The sequence below is a fragment of the Carassius gibelio genome, chromosome B3, assembly GCF_023724105.1.
Source record: "Carassius gibelio isolate Cgi1373 ecotype wild population from Czech Republic chromosome B3, carGib1.2-hapl.c, whole genome shotgun sequence".
In the NCBI taxonomy this organism is placed as follows: domain Eukaryota; kingdom Metazoa; phylum Chordata; class Actinopteri; order Cypriniformes; family Cyprinidae; genus Carassius; species Carassius gibelio.
This window is the reverse complement of record NC_068398.1, coordinates 22781281-22804677: the sequence shown is the minus strand read 5'-3', so window position 1 is coordinate 22804677 and position 23397 is coordinate 22781281. Positions and strand designations below refer to the sequence as shown.

Here is a 23397-nt window from a genome sequence, read left to right as displayed (position 1 = left end):
AGCAGGTTTGTTATGTTTAAACAAACTGTCTTCAAATATCACATTGCATGTATCTGTAACATATGATTGCTCCAATTCTAGTTCAAGAGATTTCAACAGATGACCTTCACTCATCTTCATAGCATTGCTGAAAAGCACAACATTTCAAATAACACAGACTCACGATTCCAAGTTTTGAGTCTGGAGTTTAAGAGGATCTCCAGAGAGCTCCGCGCATTTAAGGCAATGACAGAGCACAGCCTGAATTCCCTCAAATCCTGGACTAAGAGTTATGAATTTTGTGACTGGAGATCCAGCGTATCGTGACTTATCTTTACAAAATGTCCTGGATGGCCACTGGCACCATTTATGCATCATCTGGTCCTCCATTGAAGGCAGGTTTTGGTTCTATTTGGACCGTCATCTAATATCTACTGGATCCAAATTTCCAGAAAGGCTACGAGATCCCTCATGGGGGCTCTGTGATCCTGGGACAGGAGCAGGATTTGATTGGAGGAGATTTTGATGAAGCTGAAGCATTTGTGGAGCCTGAACCCTGGGTAAATGTCTGGACTAGCCTCTGGAAAAGGGGTGCCATGAGGAGCAGAGCTCAGCCTGGATGATATAGACCAGATGTTTGGCTCTGTTCAACATTACCTGTGAGTGTCTGGAGCACTGCATGTAAAGGCACAGCAGATGAGCCAGAAAAACACTTCTGTATCACACATTATTTTTGTAGTTCCATTTATTTTGATATATTCAGTGATCATGTTTGATATAGTTGGTCTTATTAAACTTTTTACTTTAAATTTTAAGAACATTGCTATAAATAAATATACATCTTATTTTTGTTGGTCTGTGCTGTCTACATTCTGTCAGCACATAGTGTGAAGGCCATGCACTATTTCTTGTTTTGCAAAAGTATCAAATAATGACTTAACTTGTCATGTCAGTTTATGTTTTTTTTCAGACTCCAAAAGGCATGCTGTAAACATACCCTGCTGAAAAAAATGCATATGCTGGTTAGGTATGTTTTGAAGCATGTGCTGGTCCTAAGCTGGGCCTAAGCAATTAGCTCCTGCTCAGAACCAGCTCAGGACCAGCATATGCTGTTTTTTTTTTTTATTCAGCAGATCTAGAAATACAGATCTCTGTAAGACAATATACCCACACTCAAACAAAACACACATTTTTTTTATACTGCCATGCACACTGTGAGTTCCCAAATCATAACAAATCAGTAACACGGCACTGTTCAATGAGAAATTATATATATATATATATATATCTATATATATATATATCTATATATATATATATATAAATGAATATAACAAAAATGCTTTTTGTCAAACTCTCAGTAATATACGAACAAATGCAGTGTCTTTGTTTTCTTTATATGAACATCACTATTATTGCTCACTGTATAATTATTGTAAAGTTAAAGTAGCTTATTGTAAAGTGTTATTGTATAGTTTTGTTTTGACTAATTAACATGCATAATGTCCGTATTACCTGATGGATAGGCTATAAGTAAAATAGCTGTCCTAAAATCAGTCAATCAGTCAAGCAATCAATCAATCAATCAATCATTATGAGAAACCTTTTGTTTGAAACATTATTTTAGTTCATTATTTTAACTTTTGGTAACTCTAATGGTAAAGAATTATGTGATGTTTTAATATATGAGTTAATATAATGTCAAATATATGATAGGACAGTCCTGAGCATGTTTTAACAGTGGCCGCAGGGGGCGTGGTTGGATCCACATCTACAGGTGGAGACTGGTTTAGGGATTAGAGGTGGAAATGGGGTAGGTTTATATCTAGGTTTATATGGTGGGAGGAGTTGGAGTGGGACCACGCCCCCTGGACTTGTATCCTGCAGTGATGACCATCTCTGTTTTAACCACGGACTGTATAAAAACCGGTTTTAACCCTTGACAGAACAGTATTATTATCTCTGTACCGCACAACCCAACTATGAACTACATTTCCCAGACTTCCTTTGAACCCGATTTTCTATCTTGGACCTCTATGCTTTCCGTACACTCGTCACGAGATCGCTTATGATTGTTGGTCATGGGGAAGAAGTGTTCGCAGTAGTTTAGAAGTTAGCAGGTTTGATGCATACATAACTGTCAAAGCAGACATGGCCAACATCGCGAAGAAAGTGTCATGGTCCAGCCGAGGCGACGATCGCGGAGAGAGAGCACCGCTGCTGAACGGAGCCGAGGACGGCAAACACAACAGCAGACAGGTACCACACAGGCCATGCAAAACATGCAGACTGCAAAACATCACTTGGCAACCAATCTGGGAGGTTTTGACTTATGCATATATGAAATACTTACCCTGCTTATTAAATAAAGCATGCTTGTTAAAAATGCAAAGGTGGCGTGCTGACTTAAAGACACAGAAAGCATGATAATACACTTGCACTAACTTCTATTATTACATCGTTAAAAATGAAAACAAAATAGTTCTCAAACCTTATTAGAGGGTAAACCCTTGTGTTTCTTGCAAACCCTAGTAAGGATTTAGCTACTGGCAAGTTACAGGGTGTTTTGCAACTCCATTTCTATTAACCCTCTTATTCTGCAAAGAAACTGCAAGCACATGTGACCTAGATATTCCTGACGCAGAACCTGATTTTACCAAGTGAGACATGTTCCTGGGACAACATTGTGATTAACCAATCAGATTTGAAGAACCAGTTTATAGATTTTGTGAAGTTTACGCTTAAAATCACTGTTTGTTGCTTGTACATCAGTGTCATTCATCTATCATTTCCTCTGATTTTAGGGATTACTCATGGTTAGGTTTAGGTGTAGGGAAATGGTCAAGAATATATTTTTGGAGTAAAAACAAAATAACAAAATATGTTGACCTAGGAACACGTCTTTTTATAGCCATTATTATTATTATTATTATTATTATTATTTTGGTGGAGCATACTGTATAGTGATTCTTAAATTAAAGTAGACTCTTGAGAAATGTAATGTATTTGGTTCATAGTCTTCCGGGGGAGGCATGTTTCACATCGGCAGGCTGAGCGCTGTGGACCTTGAGGAGGACATCACACATGAAGAGGTAAAATCTATTTTACATTAATTATTTTTTATTTTTTAAAGACACTTAAAAACAAACCACTGTTGGATATACAGACATAAAAGCCTTCACTGTTTTAAAACAAATATTGTCAGATCCTAACAAACCATACATCAATGCAAAGCTAATTTCTTTCCGCTTTCAGATGATGTATAAATCTCAATTTTAAAGAGTTGACTCTTAAGACCGGTTTTGTGGTCCATGATCACATGTGTGTGTGTATTCTGTGCATATTTATTATGTATATAAAAAGACACACAAATACAGTATATATTCAGAAAATATTTACATGCATAAATGTATGTTTATCTGATTTCTATTATATTTAATATATTTTTCAAATATGCATGCATGTGTGTGTATTTATATTTACATAATGTTTATTTTGGATGCGATTAATCGTGATTAATCATTGTCCAGCACTAGAGACTCATTAAAAATGCCTGACTCGTCGGCTTCTTCAGCCTGCACTTTATAAAAATAATTTATCGGGGGAAAGGCATACAATGTACTTGATCATTTGTGAGTTTATGTTTCTAACGTGTTGGCATGATGAATGTCAACTCTGAGTCTGTTTTTCCCAAATCACACAGGACATTGTGAGAAGTCGACCGAAGGAAATCCCTCACAACGAAAAGCTGCTGTCCCTCAAATATGAGGTAATTGAATCTAGGCCTGACCTTCAGTCACCCTTTCCTCTTTCAATTGAGTGTCTGTTAAAAACCACAGACAAGATGCAACATGTACACTTTAAATAAACGGTCTCTGAAGAGCTGTGATGTAAAATCTCAAACCTAGTGCATTTTGTGTTTCAGAGTCTTGATTATGACAACAGCGAGAATCAGTTGTTTCTGGAGGAAGAGAGGCGGATGAGTTACATGGTCAGTGGCACCATCAGAGACGACAAACTCTGGCTCTGTGTCTGTGGGGAAAGTTTCACGGTTAACGTGGATCATGTGCAGTTTTAAGTGGCTGTCTCAAAATTGTGGGGCATTTCGCAATCTTTTGTGCTCTTTTTAAATTGTTGGTTTATGTACATATTTTGTATCAACTCAACCCTGAAACAACTTGTTTTCTTTTTCAATCCCGTTATTTTCTGTGTAATGAATAATAATGCTAAATCAATGCACTGTAACGGCAACACAACTTACAGTGCATTGCACATAGTTTTCATAGTTTTCTCCAAAAATGGCTTGACCCAAAATTAATGTCATGCCAAACATTTTGAGCATTAGTTGAAGAGCTTTAAACCGTTGCCACTTATTAGTTGTTCATTCAGTGTACTGACAGAAAAAAAAAAAACGTGTTTCTTTCTCTTAACCGTAGGGTTTCAGATGTCTGGAGATCAGGCGATGGGTGATCTGTGGTCTGATTGGGTTTCTCACTGGTCTCATCGCATGCATGATAGACATCGCTGTGGAGGAATTAGCTGGTTATAAGTACTCTGCAGTCAAACAAAGTATCCTTCCTCTGTCAATCATCCATCTGACATGATCAGCTGCTTACGTAAAGCACTCCAAAAAATTGAGTTTGTAAAAAAAATTCATTTCATTCTTTTTTAAATTATGAATGTTTGTTTAATCTATTTCCATTGTTACTACAGGAATAATTTGCATTTAAACAGATGCATGGCAATCCAGATCTAGACCGACACAGACAGAATGAATCTAATTTCATCTATCCCTGGAGTTTATTTAATTTAGCACTCAACTAAATTAAAATATGTTTTTATATTCCAGGGAAAATATCAGTAGCTGATGTTTGGTTCAAAGACACTTCTTTCATGGTATTATGCAGTAATAAAGCTCAGTAATATTTATTATATTGTGCTATAGTACAGTCAGACTAATCAACATTTTAAATGAAAAATCTTCACTAAATTGCAAGGAAAGGTTTATTCAGCCTAATTAAGTATCATTGTGTGCTATTCATTTCTTCCTGGCTTCAGAGTGTCTTTAACTAGATGTTCAGACATTGAGCAATTCACAGAGTTCGGAGGCCTGTCCATCTCTCTCATACTGTGGGCAGTGCTGAACTCTGCTTTCGTCATGGTTGGTGCGATCCCTGTTGCTTTTTTTGAGGTGAGCGATTTCTTCCTGTAAGAATGAGATTTGTGTGGCTTCTGCTTCTATTCTGTGCTTCAGTATCACTTCAGAGAAATCACTCGGCTCTTTCAATGACATGTCGCCAAGCAGAAAGCAGAATTTGTTCTTTTTGTTCTTTCCCATTCACCCCCTCTCCACCCCTCCCCTTCAACCATCCTTACCCCCCCCCTCCAATATACCTGCCTTAATAACACCTAACAGTCACACACTTACAGACATACCAATCTCACACTTATAACTATTCTCTGTCTGTCTGTCTGTCTGATTGTTTATCTGAATGTCTGTCTGTCTGTCAATCTGTTTATCTGGCTGTGTGTCTGTCTGACCGTCTGTCTGTTTACCTCCCGGTCTCCCTGTTACGGCTTGTCACTCTTTATTATTTACAAATATATGATCTGTCTTATTTTGTTATATGAATAAAAATAAAGTTGACCTCCGAAGACGGGGGGGTGATGGCTGGGCAAAAAAAAAAAAAGAAAGAATTTGTTCAGAATAGCAGACTAGAGTACTACAGTACATAATATGTACCAGATAATGTATCCCACAGAGCAGTGCATCCCACTGTCCTGTTGATTTCCACAAATGAACTAGAAGGAAATTAATTTTTGGTATTTCATTTAGTGCTGTCAAACGATTAATCGCGAGTAATCGTATCCGAAAATAAAGGTTTTTGTTTGCATAATATATGTATGTGTACTGTGTAGATTTATTATGTAGCTATAAATACACACACACATACAGTATGTATTTTTTAATATTTACATGAATTTATGTGTATTCATATCATTTCTATTATAAATAAATATATTCAATAAATAAACATAACATTGTTTTCTTAAAATATATGCGTGCATGTGTGTGTATTTATATATACATTTATTTTGAAAGTAAACACTTTAAACTGATTAATCGCGATTAATCGCTTGACAGCACTTGTATTTTTATTCAGCAAGGACGCATTATTATAGAGTTAACGGTTTCTACACAACTGTTCAGGTGCACAGCTGTTTTCAACATTGATAATAATAATAATAATAATAAAAAGCAGCAAATCAGAAAATTTATATAGAATAATGGTAGAATAATGGTTTTCACATAATAAGGTTTATGTGACACTAAAGAATGGACTAATAACTACTAAATCTTCAGCTTAACCATCACACAAATAAATAGAATTTTAAATATAACTATTTAATTTTGTAATATTTCACAATATTGCTGGTTTTACTGTATTCGATTATTGCAACCTTGGTCAGTATTGTAGAGTACATTGTAGTGTTTATTTAGTAGATGTATATTATTTTACTTTGAAAATGATTAGTCTGTTTTCTCTCAGCCCGTTGCAGCAGGAAGTGGAATTCCTCAAATCAAATGTTACCTGAATGGAGTGAAGATCCCTTGTGTTGTTCGACTAAAGGTGATAGCTTAAGCTTCTCTATTAGAAAAACAAGGCTGCTTGATTTTTAACTGAACAAAAAGGTAAAAAATAAAATATATATATATATATATATATATATATATATATATATATATATATATATATATATATATATATATATATATATATATATATATATATATATATATATATATATATATATATATATATATATATATAATTATAGCAGGTAGATATAGATGGCTAAGATGTATAGATGAATAATAGATCTCCATAACAATCATTTTCTTCCATGTCAACAGACTCTGGCGATAAAGGTCTTTGGTGTGATCTGCTCAGTTGCTGGAGGTCTCGCTGTTGGAAAGGTACAGTAGAGAAGCAGTCAGCTGGGGTTGATGATATTAATAATCTAACTGTTGGACTCAGCAGCTGCTCTCCCCTCACAGGAAGGACCCATGATTCACTCGGGAGCAGTGGTGGCCGCAGGAGTCTCTCAAGGCAGAAGCACTTCACTGAAAAAAGATTTTAAGGTCAGTTTTCTGTACTGCTAGGACTCTTGAATCTTACAGTAAACACAGAGCCTGACTGCAAGTTTCTGTTCCCGCAGATATTTGAGTATTTCCGCAGGGACACCGAGAAGAGAGACTTTGTCTCGGCAGGAGCAGCGGCTGGAGTCTCCGCTGCCTTTGGAGCCCCTGTGGGTGAGACATGCAGAAAATCATTTTTAATATCCATATTTATTCATGGGATTATGCCAAACCAATGTCACATATATTATTATTATATTGGAAAAGCATATTAATGTACCTGGTACACTACAGAGTTGTGGCTATAAGTGAAAATCCATCATTTGCTCCTCTGAATGAAAGTTCAAACTTCCCTTAACTGGTTCTTGGATAAGATTGTCAAGGATCATCTTTGGTTCATCCTGTTTTTTGGCACAGGTGGGGTTCTGTTCAGTTTAGAGGAAGGCGCGTCTTTCTGGAACCAGATGCTGACGTGGAGAATTGTGAGAGATTGTGAATAAGAGCTTGGCTTCTCATTAGAGAGCACTGTCTGTTTCAGTTTGTTTTAACGTTCAAGCGTTTAAACCCCTCAAGGCAGTCCTGCTCTGTTTTCTGCTTTGTTTTTGATCTAGTTCTTTGCTTCAATGATCTCCTCCTTCACATTGAACTTTTTCCTGAGTATTTACCATGGGAAGCCCGGAGAACTGTCTAGCCCTGGTCTGATTAACTTTGGCCGCTTTGACAGTGATGTAAGTTCTGTCTCTGTGTCTCTTTCAGTTGCTGTGACGCTCTTTCCCTTTATTAGCTGCCAAAGTCCCTGTAAATGCAATAAAAAAAATGTCTATACATGTTAGAAATGTATTGCTAAAACATATTACAAAGGCTGTGAACTGTAAAACACTGAATTCTGGAGTTAGACCGTTAAACAGTTTCTCAACATTGCTTGTTATCCAGATTTCTTGGGCGGGGCTAAAATGGTAGATTGATGATGCACTGCATTCCCCTGAGCTCTTGGCCCGCCCCTAACAATATAAACAGAGCACATTCGCATCAGTTCACCGCTCAACCACGAATTACTACAATATACTTAAACATATATGGTTTTGTACAACCAATTAAGCTGTTAGGACCATCCATTCCAGCTGTAGCAGTGACAGTTGAGTGTGACGACTGTAGCTTTCCCGCGAGTGGGCGTGGTTTCAGCCCAGCCAGCGGACACGCCCCCAGCCTTTGAAAGCTGAGACTACTGCTCATTTTTTTCGAGATTTTGATAGCTTATTTTATATACTTACCAGCATTTTTTATCATTCAAATTTTGCTGGGTGGCTAATAACGCATTTTTCTGTGGTATGACAAACTCAGAACACATACTGAAATTTGACTTTACAGGGACTTTAAACTACCACTGAGATTTAAAAGAAAAATCTGTTAAAGTGGAACTGACCCTTGAAGCTGTACAAAATATCACAAGAAAGGGAAAAAAACAGCAGAACATTCCTGAACTGAATTTGATGTTGTTGTTGTTTTTTCCTCTCTTTCTTTTAGAGTGTACAGTATAATTTATATGAAATTCCACTCTTCATTATCATGGGAGCTTTAGGTGAGGGGCACGTCACTCTGTCCATGCATAAAATATTATACTTTTATTTTTACTAAATTAAAGTGGAAGTTCATACCATTTGAATCATTCCTTTTTTTTTCTTTTTTTTTTCAGGAGGGGTGCTTGGAGCATTGTTCAATATCATCAATTATTGGCTAACAATTTTCAGAATAAGGTAGGATTGCAAGCTATTGAATATTCAGTGCATCTAGTCTGTATTTTGGCCATTTTAAATTTGTTATTTTAAATTTTTTTGCAACAACTTAACAATAGGTTACAGTTGCTGCAAAATCTTGAGTTTGCTAAATCAGCGGTCTTCAACCCCCGGGTCTGTGCGGCATTTGGTACCGGGCCGCACAAGAGAGAATAAATAAATTACATTAAAGCTGCAGTCGGTAACGTTTGGCGCTCGCGTCTGGTGGAAGAACATTGTAGCCGGAGCTACTTCTCTCTGTTTACATCTATGGCGAGTCACGCAGGTACTGTGCTACTCTGCAGCGTTGCCAACCCCAACCAGAATAAAATAGTCCGAAAATAAACCCTTATTATAGGTGTACCGTAGTGATTCAGGATAAGACAATAACACGGTTTGGAAAATTGATTCATTAGGGGGCAGAAAGGATGTTATGTTGTTGGTGCGAGGTTACGAGGATGCTGCTAATAAAGCTGCATATGAATACACCGTGGATTCATGTTTATGATTATATTTACAATATACCACAGTTTTTATGCCAGTCGTATAATTTTATTTTGTTGTATTTATCCTTCACACCTTAAAGCCCGGTGCGGGAAAATATTGTCTGACACTTGGCGCTAAAAAGGTTGGGGACCACTGTGCCAAGTGATTGGTCAATGGGTACGTTTTGTCACAGTTTGGGTGTATTACTGGGTGTTTTACTAAGCAAAAGCCAATGGAATGTGTCTGAGGACTACTACACATCTATCACGTCATGGGACAGTTTTCTGGGTTACTCCCAAATGTCAAATTCATAGTTTTGATGTGACTTCACACCCTTACAGGAACGCCCACCCGGAGGGCAAAACAAGGCTTTCCTCCATTGACCACCAGTAATTTTTTACGAGGGTTGCATTAAGTAGTAATGTAGTAAGACACTGATATTAAAGGCAAAAATCAGTAAACACTTTATTGAAGATGCCTTCTTTGTATGGGCAAGCAGATGAACCCAGAATATAAATGCAGTGCGCAAAGTTTCCCATAGAAAATGTGTTTTCACATCTTTGTTTTATTCTTTTGAGAGGTGCCCTAAATATTTGTGGATTGGACACAGATGCAGAATTGACAGCCTTGTGCTGCAGCTCTGTGGGTGTTTTTCCCTCTAGGACTTTGAGCCAGTCACATGACTGAAAACTGTGATTCAAGGCCAACAAGTAAAGGAAGTTGTAAGGCGTTTAATATAAAGCGAGAATGAGATGATACTGAAAACTCAAAACATCCTTTTGAAAATGTAGTATTGAGTATAACATTTAACAAAACTTTAATTTGTTTTTTTTAAAGGTGACTCCAATATTAATATGTTGGATTAATAATTGGTTTTAGTAAAATCCGTTTTTTTAAGAAACGAATCAGTGACAACTAAGATAAAACTTACAAAATATCTCTATTCATCATGTAACTACGTTCTCCTGAACTATCTATTCCTCAGGGAATCCTGAAAAATACAATGTTTCCAGGAAAATATTGACCAGCAAAATATGACCAGTATATAATATTGACCAGTTTTCGATATTTATAGTTATAAGAAATGTTACTTGATCAGCAAACCATCATATTACAGTGATTTCTGAAGATCACGTGGCACTGAAGACTGGAGTAATGATGCTGAAAATTCAGCTTTGCATCACAGGAATAAATTGCATTTTAAATTGCAGGAAAATGAAAGAAAAGTACATTTTAAATTATGATTATATTTTAGAATATTGCTGTTTTTCCACCCTTGAATAAATGCAGCCTTGATGAACATAGACAACTTTTAAATTTAAAAAAAAAATCAGTATGTATTTTTTACATTTTGTGCTGCAACTCTCTCTCTCTATGTCTCTCTCTCTCTCTCTCTCTCTCTCTGTCTCTCTCTCTATGTCTCTCTCTCTCTCTCTCTCTCTCTCTCTCTCTCTCAGGTACGTCCACCGGCCGTGCCTGCAGGTGATGGAGGCTATGCTGGTTGCCGCTGTGACCGCTACAGTTTCCTTTGCTATGATCTATTTCTCCAATGACTGCCAGCCGTTGGGACAGGACAACACTGAGGAATATACCCTACAGGTGTTTATTTACTTAATGTGCCATCAAGATGTTTCCTTAAAAAATAAATTGCTAAGCTGAACTGATCTTTGACCAGAATATAGTCATCAATGCCAAACAGAAACGTGATTTGTTCTATTGTTCATTTACAGCTCTTCTGTGCTGATGGTGAATATAATTCAATGGCCACCGCCTTCTTCAACACCCCTGAGCGGAGTGTGAGGAGTCTGTTCCACAACCCTCCAGGTGCGTCTCAGCGAGGGTGTGGTTGGGTGTGGACTAGTCTCGCGTAGCATAGACTGACGGCTGAAGGTCTGGAATCCAAGGCAGATTTCATTGGCCAAGGCCCGCCCATGAGGCCATTAGACCGACATGTCAAACAACCAATCACAGTTCAGTTCGTTTCATTCAGCGTCACATTTCGGGGTGTAGAAATGTCTGCATAATAACAGACTGGTGTGTAAAACTATCGGACATATTTTAAAGATTCTGTGCCGCAAACTTTAAATATTTCATATGGTTTTGAGAATCCGGCGTTTATTTGATCCTGATAAGCGCTGTTCGTCACAGTTGTAAACACGAATCACGATGGCTTTCTTCTTTTGTGGGGGGGTTTGGCGCCACAACATTTTTGTTTCCAGGCGAACGTTAAAGAACGCGACACACACGTCTCGCAGAAATCCTGTAGAATTCAACCAATCCGATGACAACTTCGACACTCCTGAAGTGTTTCCACTTTTGTGTGCCGTATGCATGAGACGTTCAGCCAACGGTTCTTGGGCGTGACTTCTGAAGCTGAGACTAGGTGTGGACGGGTTTGGGAATGCGTTTAAGGAGATCTTATCAAGCTTGAAATCAAAACATTACGCCTTCGAACCCTTCTTCAGTTGTTATGTGCGGTTTCTGCATGTTTTTAGCCTGTGTGTGTTTGCATGCATGTGTCTGCCAAAGCAGATTTAGAGTTACAAGCTGGAAGCAGGCCATCTGACAAGCAGCTAAAATCCTCCTACGCTCTGGAGAGAAGCCATCTTTGATTGCTTTCCCAGAGTGCAGTGAGTGCACAACAGTCTGTGCATAGCCACTGGACTTAAATAAGCAAAATCACAAATAACAAGTGGCCAAAGTTTATCATGACCATTTTTGGTCTTTAAATGTGGCAAGTTGTTAATGCGTTATAATGTAATATGATTATATTATTTCCTAAAATCTGAGTTATATGATTTTTTTAATATGCTTAATATATCACTTACTTTATATAATTTGTATGGTTTTGATATTATGTTTCTGCTAGTGGCAACTATACTGCCCCCTATAAATGGAATGATTAAAGGGATATTGCACCCCAAAAATGAAAATGTCATTAATCATTTACCCTCAAGTCGTTCCAAACACATAAAAGCTTTGTTCGTCTTCGGAACACAATTTAAGATATTTTGGATGAAAACCGGGAGGCTTGTGACTGTCCCATAGACTGAAGTAAATGACACTGTCAAGGTCCAGAAAAGTGGTAAAGATATAGTCAGAATAGTCCATCTGCCTTCAGTGGTTCAACCATAATGTTATGAATTGACAAGAATACTTTTTGTAAGCGAAGAAAACAAAAATAACGACTTTATTCAACAATTCCTCTCCTCTGTTTTCATTTTGGAGAATATGAGCTGAACGCAGGCATCTAATGCTCTTCTGTGTCATCTGCTGCACAGCTGTTTTCTTTCAAATCAAATCGTAAATACACATAGAAAGCGTATCCTTGTGGCGACACAGAAGAATGTACGCTGCTTGCTCATGAGTATCCCTTTAAAGCTGATGATCTTTTTGAGCAGTGTTGCCATCAATGGGCATCCAGGTGAAACACAGGGCCTACAACTGATCTGAAATATCCAGATAGAAATGTGTTACCCATTTTCAAGTGGAGGGCCTAAGCAAAACGTGAGCAGCAGAATTGCTCAAAAGTTGTCCCGTGTATCATTAGCCTAGTAGTATGATAAAAAAACATCTCTGTAACTTGTGTAACCCTCGTTCCCTGAAGGAGGTAACCGAGATGTCACATCCCAGTTCCTCGGTCACCGTCACTGACGTGAACAGGGAAAGGGAACAGATGTTTACCTTACTACAGATTGTAGAGGGATTTATATGGATGTATTTTACATTCATTTAGGGTATGTAGAAGATAAGTTAATTCATGAGGCACGTGCTCTGTGACGCAGTGCTGAATTTTCATCAACCGTTACTCCTTTCTTCAGTGTCACATGATCCTTCAGAAATCATTCAGAAATAATTCTGATATGATGATTTATTGTCAGTGTTGGAACTGTTGTGCTGCTTAATATTTCTTGGAACCTATGTTATTAAAAAAATGTATTCTTTGATGAATAAAAAGTTAAAAAGAACAGCATTTATTCCACATAGAAGTCTTTTCAAACAATAGAAGTCTTTACTGTCCCTTTTATCTACTCAACACATCCTTGCTGAGTTAAATAATGTCTTTAAAAAAAAGAAAGAAACGAATGTACTGAATTCAAACTTTTGGATAGTAGTGTAAATGTCTATTTTGAATAAACACTGTTCTTTTTAACTTTAGTTTTTATTCATTTTTATTAAACTTTTTCCAACATTGATGATAAATCAGTGTATCAGAATGATTTCTGAAGGATCATGTGACACTGAAGACTGGAGTAATGATGCTGAAAATACAGCTTTGCTTCACAGTAATACATTATATTTTTAAGTATATTAAGAAAACCATATAAAAAAAGTTATTTTAAATTGGAATAATAATAAAAACAAAAAACAATTCTGTATTATTGATCAAATAGTTATGGCCTTGATGAGAATAGGAAATTTCTTTAAGAAACATTAAAAAAATCTTACTGATCCTAAATGTTTGTATAAAACAAATAAATGAAAACAATAAAGAGCGTTGTAAAAATTATAATATTAATACTTGAATCTAACCAAGGAGAGAGGGACTTAAGTAATAAAGTCTTATGAATCCCATTACTGTATACCTCGTACATGGGCCATAACTGGTCAGCCTATAATTAAGTTTTAATAATGAGAATATCTCTCGCTCAGGATCTTACAACCCCTTGACTTTGGGGGTCTTCACTCTGGTCTATTTCGTCCTGGCTGTCTGGACGTATGGTCTGACGGTGTCCGCAGGAGTGTTCATCCCGTCTCTGCTCATTGGAGCAGCCTGGGGACGACTATTTGGGATCTTTCTGTCTACCATTACTTCCAGCCAGTCAGTAAGTGCAGTTTCCACTTCTCTGCTTCCAACAACTTTCTTTTTTTATCTTATTCCACCTACATTTTTAATTCATCTTTATCAACAAATCTGAGAAAAATAAAGCGTAGTGAAAAACAGACTAGCCGTACTGTGCTGTTGACATGTTTTCTTAAACTGACAGATTTGGGCGGATCCCGGGAAATATGCTCTGATAGGAGCTGCCGCCCAGCTTGGTGAGTTATTGATGTTTTAGCGTGATGTTAGAGTAACTAGATGATCTGTCTTACAGTTTATAATAGTCCTCCTAACTGCATCTCTGTGAAGGAGGTTCATATCGCCAATAACAAGTATGTTTTTGTTGTGTTAATTGGACAGGTGGCATTGTCAGAATGACCCTCAGTCTCACCGTAATCATGGTAGAAGCCACCGGGAACGTGACCTATGGCTTTCCCATCATGCTTGTGCTGATGACTGCCAAGATTGTTGGCGATTATTTTATAGAGGTGAGAAGCAGAATACCTGACATGGCTATCTTTGTCTCTTGAAGAGCTCCTGACTTGTTTTTCCAAATCACAGATTTTTTGTTTTCGCTCTGTTTTTTTTAAGGGTGTTGTGAAGCATTAGTCATGCATGCATGTCAATTGTGTTATTAGAGCATGAAGCACATGTGTGCGTTTGTCTGACTGGTTTTTGTTGTTTATAGGGCCTGTATGACATCCATATTAAGCTGCAGAGTGTTCCTTTCCTCCATTGGGATGCTCCTCCTACTTCTCATTGGCTGACGGCCAGGTAACCACACCCTCCAGCATTACATGTCATGTGATAATTTCAGATGTTTTATAATAAATTAAATAAACCTGAATTTCATTCAGATTGAGGTTTTTAGGCGTAGTGTTGTGGTTGACCAATAAGGATTCTCTGATGGCTCATGCTGATATTTCACAGAGCATGATTCTTGATTCTTTTATCCTGTTATAAGTTACTAGATAAAACATGCATAAAAAAAAAAAAAAATTAGTTTCGAAAAAAAAAAAAAAAATCTGTAAAATGAACAGATTTATACCTTAAATAGGACCTTGTTGATTCTGTAATCCTGTTATAGTATTTGCCAAAGTTTGCAAAAATATGAGGCATTATATGATTATTAAATATTCATAGACTTTTGTGTGTGTTTACTGAATATTGACAGTATATGTAAAAAGTATTATAGTATTTACCTTTCAATTATTAGACCGAACCGATGAAGACCATAAAGTTATGAAGATTGAGAACGTGTGCTTCTGTGAGTCTGAGCACAGGCATTCTCAGCACTGCCAAAATAAAAGTCCCGCTTCCAGCTTCTATCAGCAAAGCAGAAATATATTCGTCAACAAATAGTGTAGTGCAAAATTGTTGTAGTTCACCAAAACTACAATTATTATTAAAATTCTTTTCATTAACTGAAATAAAATAAAATGTAATATTAGACAAAAAACATAAAAAAACTAAATGATAAATTGAAGGAGAATTATGATTGTTGCCTCGGCATCTAACTGAAATTATACAAGTTAAGTGAAATAGTTGAAATACAATAACTAAAACTGAAATAAACATGTTAAGCATTGTTTAACGAGTCATGTACATTTTTATAAATAGAAAAAAAAGCACATATAAAATTACATAATGTAAATGTTTCACAATATTAAATCATTCTTAAAAAAAAAAAAAAAAAAAAAACCCTGGTGAAGTATCAAGAAGTCATTTGTGTGTTGATGATTTCACCACAGAGAGGTCATGAGCTCTCAGGTCACCTGCTTCAACCGAGTGGAGAGAGTGGGGAGAATTGTAGACGTTCTCAGCAACACATCCACCAATCACAACGGCTTCCCAGTGGTGGTCCACACTACTGAGAACGACGAGGTGACGTGGCCTCTGATCCTGTCATTCCTGCTAGTATTGTTTTTCAATTTGAATGAAAACTACACTTGCTTGTCTTCTTTTCACAGCCAGGAAAAATCTGTGGACTTATTCTTCGCTCTCAGCTCATTGTTCTTCTCAAACACAAGGTCTGAAAAACTCAATTATGAGTCTTCGGTTGGACTTTAATCTTTGTTACTACAACACTTTCGAAGTTCGGCCCTCTGTCTGTGTCTCAGGTGTTTGTGGAAAGGGCGTCTTCACGTCTCAGCCAAAGGAAGCTACAGCTGAAGGACTTCAGAGATGCATATCCGCGGTTCCCCCCGATCCAGTCCATCCACGTCTCTCAGGACGAGAGGGAGTGCATGATGGACCTCACCGAGTTCATGAACCCGACCCCATACACTGTGCCGCAGGTCAGTTCATTTACATGCTAGCATATTCTGGCCAGCAGTCGCCCGCTGATGATATTTGTGTATTTACATGCCATTTGGGAAAGTTTATGTGATATAAATAATGCCATAACAATGGAATAGGAAGTAAAATAAATTGCTACGGATACTGGAAGCTCTCCAGGTTTGAGCTTTCATACCTTGAGTTATGATGCAGTGCAGAACGCCACGGTCACACCCGGCTGAAATAACTCAATCCTCACATGACATTTACTGATGAACTGTGAAAATGGCATCAGGAAGTGTATTTCAGTTGTCATGTGCGTTAGTCATCTGCAGTAATAACTGTTTAGTCATTGATATTTGTTTTCAGGAGACTTCGCTCCCCCGCGTGTTTAAATTGTTTCGGGCGCTAGGACTGAGACACCTGGTGGTGGTTGATGATGAAAACAGGGTAAGTGTTTTATTCTGGTTCAGTTACCACCTCTAACTTGCAGTTCATCTTTAGAGATGCACAAAATAGTAGCACTGTACTAGTATTTTTCATTGTTACAGGCCGATAATAGTGTTTCTTATATATATATATATATATATATATATATAGTATGTGATATTATTATTATTATTATTATTATTCATTTTGCATGTCCACTTTCTCGAGTTTTACATTTAGATTAGTTTTCTGTTATCGAACACTATCAAAAAAAAAAAAAAAAAAAATATATATATATATATATATATATATATATATATATATATATATATATATATATATATATATATATATATATATATATATATATAAATAATAACTAATAATTGAATTAATAAAACTGCCAATCTTTAGAATTTTTTTTTATATATATACAGCACATTTAATGGTGGCATTGTAAATATACTTACAGTATTTAAATTATTTTATTTATCTGTTTACAATGTGTTTACACATATTATTTCAATTTCTTTAAATACATTTTATTTATTTTTATCTAAAACTGCAATTGTCTGTCTACCTATTAAAGTTAGACAGGCTTTAAGCATTAATATCTCTTTACGGCAAGTCAAGACATATATTTTTAAAGTTGCTTTTGAGTATATTGATTTAAATATGTATTGATATTTATACAGTGTGAAATCACATTGTCAGTGTTGTGCTTTTATTTTTTATGCTTGCTGTATTGCACTTTACTTCTGAAAAGTGCTATCAAAATAATCTTTATTATTTATTTTTATAATTTCTTTATATAGAGGAAAAATAATATTATAGAGGAAATAATAGTTTATCTACCGGCTATCTGCAATAACATCAAAATAATGAACAGCTTATTGTATCAGTCATAAATGGCGGTGATATTGTTCTGAATCTCATTCATCCACAGTAATGTTATGAGTTTCTGATTCCCTGTGCTTTGGATGTGAAGGTTGTGGGACTGGTGACCAGGAAGGATCTAGCCCGCTATCATTTGGGTAAAGATGGTCTGGAGGAGCTTCAGCTGGCTCAGACGTGATCGGTCGTCTTGTACACCCCGGACCCTGTCTTCAGAGCACCAGAACTCGACCTTAAAAACTCAGGGGCTGGTCAGAGTCCCTCATGTCAAAGATCCCAAACACAAACAACACTGCAACATTGACCGTTCGTCTGAAGTTCAGTATTTTAAGGGCTTGATTATTTGAAAAATACATTTTTGCTCCGTTATCACACAGTTAGCTATGCGTTTGTTTTTGCCTGTAGAAATACAGCGGATGAGCACATTATGTTAGTTTTGCACAACGAGACTGTTTATTTATTACAATTATAATATTTTAGACTAGATGAGCTTTTCGGGAGCCCTCACTTTATGAGCCTCTCCAAAAGCACCAATTTGTGTCACCTGACATGTTTATCATGGCTAGTTATCATTACAGATGTGTCATGGCAATCATAATGTATATTGACATAACAGTGTGTCAGTATGCATTTTTTATTTTTCGTTTTCAGCAAGGCTGTGGTTTTGAATACTCTCTTGCGAATGCTTAACAGATCTAGTGTTTTTAGCTCGAAGTAAGCTATTCATTATAAATATGCAGGACAATTCAAGCAAGTTTCCTGATATGGAACAAAATAGGTACTTCTTGATAAGAAACCTGTTGGTGATGTGCACTACTACATATTATAGTGTTACAGATATGCAAATATGGTTCATTACGTTTTTGTTTACCAAGTGCTGTTTTATCTATTGAGTTGGTATTAAATCTGTTAGGGTGGATCGGGCCCTAAAATTAAATGCATAAATCCTATTTTTCACAAGCCTCTTGGCTCTGGCAAGTTTTGGTACGAGTTTAAAACTACAGATAGAGGTTTTATGGAGTACATTTCGTGAGGGCAGTTCGTGTCTACACAATGTGAATTTTCTGCTTCGAGCTACATTTGTTTTCTGTGAAAATCTATACTTTAAAATGAACATAAAAATCACAGTATTGAGCAGTCAAAGATGATTATGCTAAAATAATTGCCAGGCGGTGATTACAACAAACATTATTTAACTGAACATCGAATGAAGCGTATAAATAAACACGACTTCCTGTTTTGTTTGTGTGATATAAAGTTTGACTTGTAGACTCTATGATTCATTGTTTAAAGCCAACATTATTTGTTTTTATTGATTAATGATATTTCTCTATGCTGAACTCAACCTTTCATATGATTGTTGATTTGAAGTAAAAAAAGGAGAGTTTTATAACAATTTTGAACAACTTTGTGAACTAATAAAGCTATGAATCTACGAATGAGTTCCTCTGGCCTCTTCTGTGACTCTCAGAGGATCATGACTGATTTGGATCAACATCTGTGTTTAGTTCAAGAAATGACAATATCTCTGGTTCTGTGTATCTGTTAATAGTTCATTGTCAACCTTTTTGAGTCTACTATCAAAAAGATGGCTTCAAAGCTAGTTAACGTGGATTATAAGTCACAGATTTTGTTTCAGTAGATGAATTTATGAGCAGGCTAAGGCTTTGGCTATACATGTTTTCACTTAACATATGTGTATATTATGTGTCTGACGTTCTGTTAAGTGCTTCAGGAAACCTAGCCCACATTTCAGTTTGCCAAGCCAACAACACTACATGACTAAGATGTACGTTACCTTTTCAAGTTAATTTGTATACAACAATGGTACATTCCTGAAAAAAAAATGGTGTTAGGTGTGAACATGGAATTATATGACTAATGCTACAACGATCTCACGGAAGTTTTCAAGTATGAATCCCATGATGATCCACCCTGTTTATTATAATCAACACAGCTAAACATGTTTTATCCATGCAGTGAGACATATCTTGAACGATCAGCCTCTGTGTACTATACCTCAACAGAGACTGCCAAGAAATTAAACAGTATAAACCGTAATCATCTAAATACTTTTTTTTTTTTTTTTTTTGATCTTGCTCTATTACTAACTAAATAAATAACTGAGCGTAGAGCATTAAATATGTCCATCTGCAGTGCAGGAGCCTGAGGGTTAAGATCAGTGTGTCCTAATGCATTTAGAGCAAGTCTCAAATCTCCTTTCCTTAATCCTCTCAAATCGATCGGTGCCAAAGTACATCTGTCTGGCATCAGCTGATCTGGAGCATTCGGTGACTGTGCCAGTACTGTATTTTATCTGTTTTTATTTTATAGTCTTTATTTTATACTTATTAAGTATCTTAGATTAGGATAAAAAAGACAGTCAAATGTTTTATACAGTGGTGTAATATTTCATAGAAGAGCATAATCAATACTATCGTCTGGTATTCATCATTTCGATTAACTGACTTTTTAATTTGTATGTGGTGTACTCTTCAGCTCATAATTGTGGTTGCTGTTTATCTGTTTTCTTTTTGAAACAAGTCTGGTTGTGGGGTGTTTTGGGGCTGAAAATGGGCCTCACTGTCAGACCCTGCTGTCAGTAAACGTCTTCTGCGATGTTATGGAGGCCCAGGATGCTTCGATAGCTGCCTTAAGCTCATCCAGAGTGTTGGGTCTTGCGTCTCTCAACTTTCTCTTCACAATATCCCACAGATTCTCTATGGGGTTCAGGTCAGGAGAGTTGGCAGGCCAATTGAGCACAGTAATACTATGGTCAGCAAACCATTTACCAGTGGTTTTGGCACTGTGAGCAGGTGCCAGGTCGTACTGAAAAACAATCTTCATCTCCATAAAGTTTTTCAACAGATGAAAGCATGAAGTGCTCCAATATCTCCTGATAGCTAGCTGCATTGACCCTGCCCTTGATAAAACACAAAGGACCAACACCAGCAGCTGACATGGCACCAGACCATCACTGACTGTGGGTACTTGACACTGGACTTCAGGCATTTTGGCATTTCCTTCTCCCCAGTCTTCCTCCAGACTCTGGCACCTTGATTTCTGAATGACATGCAAAATTTGCTTTACGTTCAGAAGTTTATTTCTGTGGCTTTGAGTAATGAACCAGGCTGGGAGTTTTTAAAAGCCTAAGGAATCTTTTGCAGGTGTTTAGAGTTAATTAGTTGATTCAGATGATTAGGTTAATAGCTCGTTTAGAGAACCTTTTCATGATATGTTAATTTTTTGAGATAGGAATTTTGGGTTTTCATGGGCTGTATGCCAAAATCATCAGTATTAAAACAATAAAAGACCTGAAATATTTCAGTTGGTGTGCAATGAATCTAAAATATATGAAAGTTTAATTTTTATCATTACATCATGGAAAATAATGAACTTTATCACAATATGCAAATTTTTTGAGAAGGACCTGTATATATATATATATATATACAACAACACAGATAAATGTCTATTTCAACGAAGCCACATTTGCTAACAGCAGAAGAACTTCCAAGAAATAATACAACAGATGTGTCAGCACAAACAAAAAGTTCATAGATATTGAAAACAAGTATTTTGGTTATGCTCTGTAGAAAAGAACACAAACAGACAGGAATCAAATTCCATATTGCTCCACATTCCACAGCTTTATATCATCCTATAAACCTTAATAATCCTAATTCCTCCAAGTCACTACATTATGTATTGTGCATTCATAGGCTGGTGACTGTTTCAAGGCAATGGTGCAAGTGTCCATTTGCAGGTCCAGAGGTGGAACTAGTCTAGTCCACTAAACAAATCCAGGTGACGCATCTTCCTGTAGTCCAGTTCAAATAATACCATACTGGGCGAGCTCGTGCAACTCCAGATGGCTAAAGGCTTCCCACGGACACACCACGGTAATGTCTGTGCATGAAAGAAGTTGGCAGATGAAGCACGGCAGTGAGCCAGACAGTGAGGAAAATCAGTTTGCAAGAGTAGTGGCTTTAGCATATAACAAAACACAGTAATTAAATCACTACATAAGCAATGTTCCAAGAGTTGTTCTCACCAGTCCTAAGACCATCCATTCCTGGGATCTCATCTCCAAATCTAATTAAAGAAGAAAAAAGGTTCATTCCTAATACACTCTTTTAAAAAATGGCTCCTCAACAGGATAACCATTTTGGTTCTCCAAAGAACCTTTCAGTGAACAGTTCTTAAAAGAACAATTTTTCTCTTAGTGTGAAGAACCACTATAAAGAATATTTTATGAAAGGGAAAGATTCTATGGATGAAGGTTCTTAATGAATCCAAAAAAATTCCTTTACTTTTTTTTTTATGTATATATCAAGCAGATTTCAATGCCATCTACTCACTCTTTGACTCCCTTCTTGGGAGGTTTGCTTTTGAATTGCCTTGTGATTCTCAGTTTGAATGTATGTGGTCCTCTTCTGGGTGTTGTTGGTCCCACCACTTTTATCAGGCTTATAGGCGAGTCGCTGAGACTCTCACAGCTATTTCCAGAGCTCATCCCAGTACACTGTCTGTATCAGATTTTTGTATCCTATCTTGCAGACTCAACAATTTCTCGTTCAACATCAGTCTCTCTTCTTGCAGTTAAGGAAAGCCAGTTCAATACGCTCAGACTGGCCTGTGTTTGCGTCAATGGGTCAACAGCAAAGCCTGACAGATTGGCGCAGTGACGTAGCAGCAGTCTGCTGCGGGTTAACTCAGGCAAAAGGACAAGAACACTCATTGGATTCTGAAAATGCAAACTGGCCTTCATTAAGAAATCTTTGTGAATGGTCAGCTCACAGCAGTACACCTGCAGAGTCTGTCATGGATAAGATAGAACATATGCTTCATTCATGACAAAAATTGCATTCGCAAGCATCCAAGCAGTCAACAACTTTGATAATGACAATAGACCAACCCTGGATGGCAATACAAGCTTTTTTTTTTTTTTAGTTCAAATAATGCAAACACACATCAAACACTTAAGAGCGGGGTGGTGAAAATGTAATTCAACTTTTAAACAGGAGGGGGTAGTAAGATTCCTAATAAAAGCCGACACTAAACTAGTCTGATCCTCAGTAAAGCACAGTAATTCTCAACCAGGCTCCTCAGCTAATTCACAGGACTACTTATATATTAAATCAAACTTAATTAAAATGCTTCAAACTGTTAATAAATGCAAGATCTACAACATGTAAACTGACAACATATTTCTCACTCGGGTGAAACTACACATCTGAGGTCTCACTCGGACAATTTTGACCACTGCAACATAGCTGGATTGTGCAGATGGGCTTTGAATATCGTCTTGGACAATGGGGGGCCTTGGAATTAAAAAGACTGAGAACTGGTGTGGCTATATTCTTTTCTGGTATGGAAAAACAGGTATGGCTGAGAGATAAAAGCTGTGGCCTGGGGCCAAAGTAGGCTACTCTTCAGCATTCCTCATCTCCCTTCAGCCTTGCTCTACTGTAGTACAACTCCAGCAATAACAGGAAACAAATCTATCTATCTATCTAATCAACTTATGTAAAGAGAGCGTAAAAATGAACATTATTACCATACAAACAAAAACAAATGATGAGTAGCCTACTACT

The 23397-nt window shown here is 36.8% G+C and overlaps 1 protein-coding gene and 1 long non-coding RNA gene across 2 annotated transcripts; one reads left to right on the top strand and one right to left on the bottom strand.

Moving 5' to 3' along the window:
* Window positions 1-1911: 1911 nt before the first annotated feature.
* On the top strand, window positions 1912-19242 carry clcn7 (chloride channel 7). Its single transcript, XM_052552779.1, has 25 exons — window positions 1912-2238; window positions 2997-3071; window positions 3683-3748; window positions 3905-3970; window positions 4416-4548; window positions 5061-5170; window positions 6531-6611; window positions 6896-6958; window positions 7040-7123; window positions 7201-7294; window positions 7538-7602; window positions 7732-7848; window positions 8645-8699; window positions 8814-8874; window positions 10836-10977; window positions 11109-11202; window positions 14032-14204; window positions 14367-14418; window positions 14561-14688; window positions 14889-14974; window positions 15952-16084; window positions 16171-16230; window positions 16321-16497; window positions 16847-16927; window positions 17895-19242. The coding sequence occupies exons 1-25, from the start codon at window positions 2131-2133 to the stop codon at window positions 17979-17981; spliced, it is 2391 nt and encodes a 796-aa protein (XP_052408739.1). The 5' UTR covers window positions 1912-2130; the 3' UTR covers window positions 17982-19242.
* A 2241-nt stretch (window positions 19243-21483) lies between these two features.
* On the bottom strand, window positions 21484-23299 carry LOC127952057 (uncharacterized). The gene is made up of 3 exons (XR_008152807.1): window positions 22162-23299; window positions 21855-21895; window positions 21484-21709 (listed from the first exon to the last, which is right to left on the bottom strand). It is a non-coding gene; the product is annotated as an uncharacterized LOC127952057 (long non-coding RNA).
* Between the last annotated feature and the right edge of the window lie 98 nt (window positions 23300-23397).

Bases quoted from the DNA above. Each gene is read 5' to 3' on its own strand.
- clcn7 (XM_052552779.1), top strand. From the start codon at position 2,131: ATGGCCAACATCGCGAAGAAAGTGTCATGGTCCAGCCGAGGCGACGAT. The intron at 5,171-6,530 runs GTGAGCGATTTC...GTTTTCTCTCAG, and splicing joins TCCCTGTTGCTTTTTTTGAG to CCCGTTGCAGCAGGAAGTGG. The intron at 10,978-11,108 runs GTGTTTATTTAC...GTTCATTTACAG, and splicing joins CTGAGGAATATACCCTACAG to CTCTTCTGTGCTGATGGTGA.